A 12310-nucleotide genomic window follows, 5' to 3' on the forward strand; every position below is an offset into this window, starting at 1 on the left:
AGATAATTTTCAAACAATATAAAAATGCTGTGAAAAAATTCCCACTTTATTTTCAATAGCATGATTGATGAAAAACATTATTATCATGACATTCACAAACTAATTCATTTTTTTAATTTATAAATATTGATTATGTAAAGATGTAACAAATCAATGAGAAAATTAATATGCCTGTAAATAAATAATGAAAATATATACTAATTGCTTCCCACCAATATGAGTATAGTTATATACTTTTCAATTTGAGAAGGTAAGGACGAAACTAGTTGTTGTTGGTGGTGTTTGGGTTGGGTCAGGGTTAGAGGTGGGGTCTGTTGAAATATCCAATATTTTTTGTTATCAATTCTATTATTTTGTGTAATGATTGTGCATGATCAAAGAAAGATTTATTAGTTATCAAAGAGACTAGACTTATAATTTGATACGATAGACGCACGTTTTGTCTTACATAAGACTGATCAGTGACGCTTCGATCAAAATATTTAAAAAGTCGAACAAGTATAAAGTTGAAATGCATTGAAGACCCAAAATTCCAGAAACAATTATGTTAAATGACCAACATGCATTTTAAACAAATTTAACACCGTTAATCCTGCGATCTCAAGTAAACTAAAATTTAAATAGTTGACCTTGCATGCATGTTGATACTTGAGACAGGTAGTGTATTTAATGACTTTGAGTTTGCCAATAGTTTGCCCATAATAGTCATTCAATAATTATTTTTTTTAGGGATTATCTTTATAACATGGTTAAATTTCGGAGGTGAAAAAGCAAAAACGACACATTTTTGTTGCTATAGCAAACATCTTATTGATAACCTTCGTTGAAACCAATACTTTATTGAACTAAATTATAGTTCAGCAGAAATTTATTAATTTTTTTTTCTTCAATTACAGCCTTTTTGAGCATTTAAGTGAAATCAAGGTCATTCAATTACTGTAAACCAACTTATCTTCTCGATTACTAAATTTTGTGTAAAGGGGGCTCGAGGGTATAAATTCATTTTTTTAAATATAGGATTTCTCCATTTTCTTTCTATAAATAAACTTTATCATATACATGTACTAATAATTAAAAAAAATGGGATCACCGGCATATACGTACCGTTTCCGTTCAATCCTGGTATCTATAATGAGTTTATTTCGGATCATGAAATTTAAAAAGTGTTGTTTCTATTTATAACTGGACAATAACTAAGACAAATAGTCAACTGACAACCTTGGTTATTCTTGTACGTCAGTTTTCTGTTTTCATTAAAACGGTCTCAATATAAAAATATTATTAAAGATCTATAATCAAATCAACGGTACCAATTTTGTTGCACCAGATGCGCATTTCGACAAAACATGTCTCTTCAGTGATGCTCGTGGCCAAAATATTTGAAATCCAAAGCTTATATAAAAGATGAAGAGCTATAATCCTAAAGGTCCAAAAAGTATAGTCAAATTCGTGAAAGGAACTATAATATATTTGATAACTAATAACTCATATAATATAATATATTTGATAACTAATAACTCATATAATATATTTGATAACTAATAACTCATATAAAGAATAAAGAACGCCAATAATTTCAAGAACATTCACACTTATCTGTAGAGTTTATCTATTATATAATTTTTGCTTTATCTTTGTTCACATTTTTAGATATTTTTCAGGAACATTGTCAAAATATTGATGCAACTTGACAGTAATGGGCAATACTATTCACATAAATATGAGGAACAAAAGAAGGCTTTTACTCATAACTTGCATATTTGTGTTCTTTAGTTTCCATAGAGCAATCCAGGAACTTTTTCTTTCGGAAAACATGTACACTAGCATTAGATTAAAACAAATCAAAAGAGTCAATGGACATAATATGGAAACATATACAAAACAAACACATGCTAGAACACCGCGGTTGGAAGCGCAAACAGCAGAATATAAATTCCCGCCATTTTTGCAAATAAACAGGAAAGTGAATTGTCGTAAAATTATTGAAGGCGACGAAGAAGAAATAGCAAAAGCCAATAAATATATGAAATTTAATCAGCCAAAGAGAATAACAGAACAGGAATATATTAATTACACTAATAACTGTAATAATTTCGTAAATTGTTTTGGCTACGAGGCCTACACTGTGATGGAAGAAGAAAGAAAGTTTCCGATAGCATTCAGTATTTTGACATTTAAAGATATTGATCAAACTGAACGTTTGCTTCGATCGATCTATCGCCCCCATAATCTTTATTGCATACACATAGACAACAGCTCTTCAGAAGTATTTCACAATTCATTGAGGAAGATATCAAATTGTTTAAGCAATGTATTCATTGTTTCAAAGACCGAAGACGTGATTTATAACCATGTATCGAGGCTGAGAGCAGATATTAATTGTATGGCTGATCTCTTGTCAAAATCAAACAAATGGAAATATTTCATTAATTTACCTCATCAACAATTTCCTTTGAAAACAAATTTAGAAATGGTAAAAATACTGAAAATTTACAACGGTGCAAATGACATTGAAGGGATTACAAACAGACTCTTATCCAATCGCTTTAAATACAGTTATAAATATATCAATAACACTTTGAAACGCATAGGTCTAAAGAATGGAAAATTGCCATACAATGCAAATATCGTAAAAGGCAGTGCATATGGTATTTTTAGTCGTGAATTTGTTAAATATGTGATATATGACGAAAAATCTAAAGCCGTTTTGAAGTATATGGGGGACTTTAAAAGTCCAGATGAATATTACTGGTCTACATTGAATCACAACGAGGTACTGAAAGCTCCTGGACGATATATAGGTGAGAAAACAAGTATGGTAGTACTTTCCAATGACAAACTTATTAAAATAAGTTCTCATCACTTGCTCCTCGATTTTTTATATGTCGCCGTGTGAGCACGGCGACATATAAAAAATCGAGAAGCAAGTGATGAAAATTTATTTTAATAAGATTGTTCCAATGATTAAATGTACCAGGCTCAACCAGCCACATTGATCTGGGCATATCATAAAAGAAAAGGGAGAACGTTTGGTACCATTAAAACGTTTAATACAGCTGCAATTGTTTACACCTGTCCTAAGTCAGGAATCTGATGTTCAGTTGTTGTAGTTTGTTTATGTGGTTCATATGTGTTTCTCGTTTCTCGTTTTTGTTATATAGATTAGACCGTTGGTTTTCCCGTTTGAAAGGTTTACACTAGTCATGTGTGAGGCCCTTAAAAGGTTGCTATTCGGTAACTTAAAAAAGGATAACTATTAATCAAAAAGCAATGAAAATTCCTAATCGAAGAACAGAAAGGGACAACAGCTAGATAATATGTTTTGAATGGAAGGTCTTGAGTTGTAAACGTGAATGATGACACTTTAAATTCATCAGAAAACGAAGACGTGTAGAGATTTGAAACAATTATCGCTGTACCTGCTCAACGCTCGAGCCGGTACGTCGAAAACGAGAAAAACAATGGATGACAAATGATGATCTGTTTATCGCTATTTTATCTTTGACGACCTTTTGAATTTCATGTCAATTTCATAAGCAACGCCACATGCCTCCTCAGTTCCTAGCTATAATTTTCGATCCAAGCGAGTTGTATGTCATGAAAAATTATCATAAAAAAGATCAAAGGCAAAATGCACAAAATAGCGATAACCTATAATTATTGCGATTATCACCCCGATGCATTATTTGCAGTAGTAAGAGTTAAACAGAGACTACGATAAATGAACCATCGTTCAACATACAAACAACGGAAGTTTAACAACACACTCGTTCAGTACCAAAGCAATGAATACTGAACTTATATTTTATCGGTAAAAATTTTGCTCAAAATCAGACATTCATTTTAACTACTGCGCATGACAAGTTTAAATATTTTGTTCAAAAACAGGCGACAGGTATTAGACATAAGTTGTTAAACCATAAGTGACGTTCTCTCACACTAAGAAAGGACAAGGATGGTGTCTTGGTTCCTACAGAACAGTATGGCTTTCGTACTTTTATAGTTAAATTGCCCAAACATGCATAGAAATAAACGCACCATAGATACCAGGACTAAATTTTGTATAAACGCCAGACGCGCGTTTGATCTACACAAGACTCATCAGTGACGTTCGAATCCAAAAAGTTGCAGGCCTTACAGGACACCCCCTAACCTGTCGAATCTCCCAGTTTCGATGTTTTTGTTTTGGTGTTAATGAGATTTTGGTTTGTACGCCTCGGCCGACGTGAAAAACGCATTGAATGTTCCCCTTGTCTGTTTTTGATACGTCCTAAAAATTGTTGTCGTTCTTTAATTTTGGTTTTCCACGACCAAATGTAATGAAACTTAGATACAATATTAATTACCACAAAACACAGATCAGGTTGTGTCCCTTTATAAACATTATATATAAGCAAGACATCATTGGGGTCACACACATAGACACCTTTTACAGTTGTTTCTTTGGCTTCTATGTTCAATGTTTTTTTTGGAAATTTTAACATACATAACCTACTGTTGCCTATTTTTTGTTTTATTTAAGTTTTCTGTAATCGTACTTTAGGTCCGCAACTAAGCGCCTAAAAATTAGTAACACGTCATATAAAACAAACTAATAAACACTTGTCGTGTAACGAAGATTTGTGTATTGTTTTTTTTTAAATTCAGACTTCAATACTTGAATATAAAACAATACAAAGAAAAATAGGTTAAGGAGTTAAAAGCGTGAGCAAAACAATAAATTTTGACTTTTTGTTTACAGGCAATCCAGAGAAGAAGCCATGGCTTGCCGTTTATGCCTCATGGCCTCCAAGAGACCGTTGTCATGGTAAGATTGTGCGGAACATTTGCATTTATGGAGTGGGAGATTTGAACCAACTTGTTTCAAGAAAAGAACTTTTTGTCAATAAATTCTACCCGGATTATCAATACTTGGCTATTGACTGTTTAGAAGAATATATTCGTAACAAGACGTTAAGTCCGTTGCCATTCGAATCGTTTTACTACAAACAATTACCTTTTATAAGAAAATCTTGAAATCTTGATATCATGATTGTTTCTTTTATATAAATACATACATAAAAAATGACACATCTTGTAAGTATTTAGATACAACCCCTTTTCAAAGTTGTTTGTCATTGATATTGATGTCGAATTCTAGTTGCTCTACAACAAAATCACCAGTGTATACCAATGATTTAAATGTTGCTTTATCATGTTTATTGCTTGTGGATAAACTATTACTAAAGAATGAGGTCAGAAGTTATTCTGTAGATTTTTGAAATGTTAGATTCAAATGTAAATAGCGATATTTTGAGTTGTGAAAACAGTGATATATAATCATAATTTATACGTAATCTGTTTTGATAATGTAAATTATTTATGGAAGAAATATTATTACCAGTGAACTTCAAAGAAACGTACTGATGAAATTGAATGATGTTTCGCACAGAAAAAAACAGAAAAAATATATACAAAGAAAATAACCTCAAAAACTATGAGCTGGTAGTACAAATAAGTTAACATCCATTAGTTTTATCGAAGTTATAAGCCTGGTGATATTTTGATCTACACGTCGAAGATGAGTCTTATGTTAAAGAAACGCGAGTCTGGCGTATTAAGTCATTAGCCTAGAACATGTACCTTTGATATCTATTTACACCAGTGGGTCGATGCCACTGCTTGTGGACGTTTCGTCTCCAAGGGTATCACCAGCCCAGTTGTCAGCACGTCGGAGTTAACATGAATATCAATTATATGGTTATTTATTATTAATCCACTGTTTACAAAAGTAAATCTTATCCGAGGCATGAATTACCTTAGCCTTGTTTAGTACAACTTTTGGATTTTTGGTCCCCACTGCTCTTAAACTTTATAATTTTTTGGCTTTTTACCTATTTTGATCTGAGCATCATTAATAAGTCTGATGTAGACGAAAAACGTGTCTGACGTATTAAAATTATAAGCCTGGTATCTTTGATAACTCTTTTGTGTTTTGGTCTTTTATTTTGCCATTTGTTTAGTGACTTCCGTTTTGAATTTTTCTCGGAGATTTTGTGTTTTTACGTTTTGGTCAGTGCAACTGACCACACAAGCTAAGGTCACAATAATCATCTGAGAAAATAGGGAAGAGACAAAGAACAGCGAACTACAAATAGTTCAGATAGTCACCTGTGTCAGACAAAGCACGTGGCGTTAAAGTAACAACTATCGATCGATATGATATTTAATAGTGTTATCTATACAAATAAGAGTGCATGCATTTAACTTATAACATTGTAAGAAAGGTAAAATTATACAAATAAAGTGTGTTACAGGTATTGTTCATTGTGTTCATTATTCTTACGGTGTAACAGAAAGTCGTGCATTGCAAGTGTCAATCTTCCTTCTTAAAAAATATTCCCCCGGTAAATTTTGATATTATGTAACTCCAGGAGCAAGTTTAGCAGTCTATAAAGAGAGTATCTCGATAGTTCCGAATGGTGAGAAGCAGCTTAGATTTATTTGAATTGTAGAATTCATATTAGGATGTTCCCCGTTTGCTCAGTATAAAAATACAAATATGTTGTTTTATTAGCTCAACCATTTATGTTGGTTGTATAGTTATTATTGAAAATACAATGGCACATATTGTACATGTATCTAACACACATCAGATGTTCCTGATATTGTACAACTATTCAAGTTAATAAATGTTAAATTTCTACTATATATTATCTATTAATGCTACCAATGCTGAGATAGACAGCAGCTATCTTTATAGACGGACGTAGTTATTTATTCGTTGTAGTCAGAAGATTTGAAAGTTGTCGTCGTTCACAAAACTTATCAGCCATAAGGGTACGAGCATTTGATATGCCTGAAACTCCCACAATATAAAACGGATTTAACAATCAAATTTCTACCGAACCTTTATGTGTGGTTTATTTTACAACCCGTAATGCGAATATATGACGTCTTGGGTTTTACTGTCGGATTACAGAAGTCTGAATAGTCTCTAAACACCATTCGACCAGTGGAAAATTGTATTGTTTAGACTTTTTATGCTTGGTTTCATTAAGACCAGGTTGAACAATTAATTGTCCCAGTTTATTTAGAGATGAATTAAAAAGAATTGATTTTTTTACATCAAGGTTTGATAGCTAAATGCAATCTCTTCCAAAATATATTATCTCTGTCCGGTACTTGATCATGTCTGGTCTTGTCATCGGTTTCAAGACATGTTATTTTCTCCCATATCTGTTTTAAACGGCTTGGTATTTTACCATTTGGTATATCGTCCAACAGAATTACGATGAGCATTTCTCTGTTTTGTTGAAACATGTGCATTCTCGCCATATCAAGTTCATATTGGCACCATTCACTATCAAGGAAAGATCTGGATACAACGAAAACAATTGTTCTGCTAACCTTAATTGTATCTATTATGTTGTCTGCAATGAATTTACCAGGAACGAAATCTCTGTCATGTAAAGCAAGTTTAAAGTTTTTTTCTGTTTCTAAAAATGTACGAAAGGGTCCGTAAACCCATATATAGTCTTCTTGGCTATGTGCCACAAATGCATCATAGATATATTCGTCTTTGTTATCGTTAATCTTCCGGTAATGACGGTATAATCCGCGACCTATTAAGCAACAATATTGTAATGAAATGCGATATTTATACAATAGACTGCTTATAATAAACGTAAAGATTAAAACAATAGACAGTGTTACACTTAAAATGAGCCATTCTTCAGATACACATTGCGTCCTCAACTGGTTCATATTTTAAAAAATTTCAAAAGTTGTTCGGAAACTTCCATCTTTGTATAAGCAACTATAGTTGCCTTTCAAATCAACATTCAATTTCGTTGTATATATCCATTGAATGAAATTTAAAGATTCGCAGTTGCACACGATAGGATTTCCTTTAAGTTCCAGTTTGAGATTGTGAGGGAAAATCCTTCTATTAAACTTTTCTAAAATATCTGTTTCGTATTGAGAAAGCCAATTTATCTTGTTATTTTTTAGACTGAGTGTACGTAATTTTCTTAACATATTTATACTGACAGGTATATTTTTAAAACTGTTATCATTTAAAAGCAATGATGTTAACGTCGTAGACTGATGAACAAACATTTCTGAAATGAATGGCTTGTACATATCGTTTCCTGACAAGTCTAAATACTCCAACGACCGGAGACTGTCCATAAAAGTCCCTCGTGTGTCACTATCCAAACCTAGTCCAAGTTTAGAATGTTTCATTACTAAAATTTTAAGACGAGAACACGAAACGAGGAGATCATAGTTCAGAATCGAACAATTCTGTCCGGACATGTTCAAAACCTTCAAATGGTTCAGACCATATATCGTAAAAATTACAGTCATCAAATATTGTATCAGCTAAATCAATAACTTCTAGATGTTCTGCGTGAAGAAAATGAACTATTTGTGGGGTTCGTACATCAAACATTTTAATATTAGACGCGTTGATGTACTCTATTGAAGGCGGCAGTGGTATTGTGATATTTTGATACATATATTTTCTGACAAGGATTTGAAAAGGGGAGCATAAATTAGCATAAGCTAAATAAGCTCTTTTCAAGTTTACAAATGTCATTGTATATAGCAATGAATATATACTATTAAAATTAAAACGGTTAAGACTTAAATCAATTTCTTGCAAACAGCTTTTATATTTCACCTTTGCTATCGCAGCGCCCTCAATTCTTATCAAATTATTTCCTCGCATTAATAACGACCTAACGCATATATTCCCGATATACGAGGATGCACTTACAGTGAAGATGAATTCACCGAAATATCTGAATGCTTGAGACAAATCTAGTGTATCCATACTTTTATCCTTAAATACGTGAAGTGCTGGGAAAACATTTGACATCTTCATGTACAGTTGATTTGCCAAACTTAGATTTAATAGATATTTTACTGGTTCAAATGCATTCACTTCTACATACCGCGCAAAACAACATAACTCCAGCGCTTTCAAAGAGATATTTTCCAAAGTTTCAAATGTGTCGTTATGTAATTTGTGTAGTTTACAACCTCCTATTCCATGATTATAATATGTGAGACTTCTCATTGCGGAGAGGAATTTTCCAAATCGTTCATCTTTTGGACCGTCATATGTATATAGATGAGATATATTTGAAAGATCTGACCAGAAATTCTCTGGGTAAGATGCTAAAAGTGCATGCCTGATCTTTAAAACACGAAGATTTGAGAGGTTCACAAAAACATTCGATGTGAATGATACTAGACTATTATATCTAAACAGCAGCACTCTCAGACTATCCAGTTGAGCGAAAGATGCATTGGTTATTCGAAATATTGGACAATTGTCTAAATTGAGTTTCTTTACGTCTGGATATTGACAAAATGCACATGGTTTTAATTCTGCCAAGGAATTGTCAGACAAGTTTATATATGATGTATTCGGTGGACAATCTGAGGGAACTATTTCCAATCCAAGTGAAGAACAATCACATGTCACGTATCTGTTAAATGTAGATACTTTACACAGAGTTGAATATAAACATACATTGGTGTAATGGAATATAAACAACATCAATACTACACATGTTACTCTTTGAAGATCCATGATGTGAAAAAGAAAATATTATGTTATACAAATGTTATACGGTTTCGTTTTTTTATCTATCGGTATCCGTTGTTACAAACGTGCAACAGGCGTCGTGATGATACCAGTTCCTTGGTGATATGGCAATGCAGGAAATTATCAATTCATTCTTTAAATATAGTATTGACAAATCTTGATTAATCTTCGAAAAGAAAAGTTTCGAACAGGACGTTTTTAAATATTGACAAATTGTATGGGAAAAACCTACAAATATTCAAATACTCAAGTGCGTTATCATGATAAATCGCTACAAAAAGTTGGTGATATGACAGCAGGATAACCCCAAATGGTTCTGGCGAAGACGGATTGTGTGTTTTAAATTAAACAGCCGATTTAAGTCTTTGTCACATGTTTAAAGTGTTTTGTATATGAGCGAGTGCGCCTCTCTCAAGTTATAGGATATAAATCATGTTAATTTATGCTCTTATTTAAGGTACAAGACATTTAGAATATGTCTTGTAGTATTATTGCCAAAAGATAACAAACCATCTGAGTCTAAATAATGTATAACTAAGCAACTATCGAAATTTTTTTTTTAAGATACTTTGCCTGTATACATACACTTATTTCATAATAGAAACAAGGAAGAAGAAATGAAGATTCCGTGTCTGTTTGATATGATATTCGCAAGATTACGGGTCCGAAAACATGCGAAAATACTTTTAAAGATGGGATAATCGTGTAGATATAAAAAAAAATGTATATAAGTAACGAAGGTTTTTCATGGACAAGCGGAAGTCTGCGTAGAAATAGTACTTCAGGTATATTCTAAAGTTATATAAGATATTCCACGAACTGATCTAAATCGAGATCTGATACAATAATAGTTATCTTTCTTCGTGTATCGATATATAATATAGAAAAATAGATATATTTTAAGATTCAAGAAGAAATATAAATGTACGATGTTGTGTGATGACTGACGAATTCAGGTTTAAAACAACAGTAATTTCACCAATAGACCGACTGATATAACGTTTGAGACTTCATTTGTTTAAGACTCTTTTATTTGTTTGAAATTTTTGACACTATGGACTGCGGTAATGATAGCAGTATAAGATAACCTTATATTTTATTGTATATCTAAAATGTCTATTACTCAATTTTTTTTATAAGAGGTTGCTGTTAACATCGATGTATTATATGTACTTTTTTTGTTTGTTTGTTTGTTTGCTTGTTCGTTTGTCTGTCTGTTGTCTTTTTCTTTTTTAGCCATTGCGCAGTCAGTTTATTTACAACCTATGACTTAAACGATGTCGCTTTTCATTTTTTTTTTTTATCATATCAGGTTGTGTGACCATCGGCAGTCTTCAGAAGTTATCGCGATAGTTAATTCGATGGCGTCTCTATATTAAAAATGCGCACAAAATTTGGATATATATACTGACCGACTTTAGAAACGCAACACTAGATTATTGTTGTGTTATTTTTGAATGAATGTGTCCCCGTCAAAAGCGATGACTGCATGTAACAAACGCTAAAATAATTGCCAAAATCAACAAATTCTGTCTGACATGTTTTGGGCTCTGTTTTACACCTTCTGGTTTTGCATTTGTTCAACCCATTAATTGGTTTTGGCAATTATGCGGTTGGAACTTGAGGGCTTTCAAGGTTTTGCTTCAGTCGATTCTTTTGGCAATTCAGTTGATGGGAAACATTTATGGCATGAATCTGTACTCAATGGATTTCGGCAATTTGATTAGCAGTTGACGTTGCGGCCGTAAACATGTCTGGCAAATGACGTTGCGTAATCAAATTCTGTTGACGTTTCATTGTCACTAAACGTTTATCTGTTCATTGATGGCCAGCAACAAATCTTGTCTACTTGTATCGTTGTCGGAAGGACAGTAAGACGAGTTTCGGAAGTCATACAGTATGGTTGCAGTACGTTTATATTTTAATGTTTGCAGTATTCTGAAGGGATAATTCAGTTTTTTGTTTCTCAGTCTTGGCAAAATGGAGATGCAACATTTCTAAACTGGTATAAGTGAGGCAAAGGATTGAAAGAACTGTTTCACAAAGCAAAACAACTGAAACAATCTTTCATGGGTCCAAATTTTCGCTTTAAGAAATTCGTGCGACTTCATAAATTCGGTATTTGCAATTACCACAGGTAAGTCAGATTTTGATTTTTTGTATGGAAAAAGAAATATGATAAGCATGCAAAGTTGTTGTAAGAAAATCAACAAGATTTGGTTAAAAAAATCAACAAAATGAGTGTTGCTTTTCTAAAGTCGTTCAGTATATTTTCAAGTACATGACTAGTTTACTGTTTATTTCAGATTTATACTAATTTGTATATACGTTATAATAGGTTCTTAATCAAATCTAAGAGTTTGAGTCAAATATGTGAACATGACCATGATGAAATTGACAGTTAGTTCAGTTTTTGAGTTTGATATAAAAGGAAAATTGGACTTTATAAGGCAAAATAGTTTACCATGTACCATAGGAAAAAAGTAAGGAGTTTGAACATTTGACAAATATTCCATTATCTCACCTCAACTTCCAAAAAATCAATTCTGTAAGCCAATGTTAATGTCGCATTCCAGCGCGTAAAAGTTAAATAAACCACATTTTTGTTTTCTGGAGTTTGAACAATTCATCTCTTCTAGTCAATATTACAGAACTTTTCTTTCGTTTTATCTTTTAAAATGTTCTGGAACTTCGTTGCTAGATTTAAGGATA

At 32.4% G+C, this 12310-nt stretch overlaps 1 protein-coding gene across 1 annotated transcript; it reads left to right on the plus strand.

Moving 5' to 3' along the window:
• The first annotated feature begins 1813 nt into the window (after window positions 1-1813).
• Window positions 1814-5016, plus strand: LOC134726442 (beta-1,3-galactosyl-O-glycosyl-glycoprotein beta-1,6-N-acetylglucosaminyltransferase-like). The gene is made up of 2 exons (XM_063590845.1): window positions 1814-2801; window positions 4742-5016. The coding sequence occupies exons 1-2, from the start codon at window positions 1814-1816 to the stop codon at window positions 5014-5016; spliced, it is 1263 nt and encodes a 420-aa protein (XP_063446915.1).
• The last annotated feature ends 7294 nt before the right edge of the window (window positions 5017-12310 follow it).

This window comes from Mytilus trossulus, chromosome 7 (assembly GCF_036588685.1).
Source record: "Mytilus trossulus isolate FHL-02 chromosome 7, PNRI_Mtr1.1.1.hap1, whole genome shotgun sequence".
NCBI lineage: Eukaryota > Metazoa > Mollusca > Bivalvia > Mytilida > Mytilidae > Mytilus > Mytilus trossulus.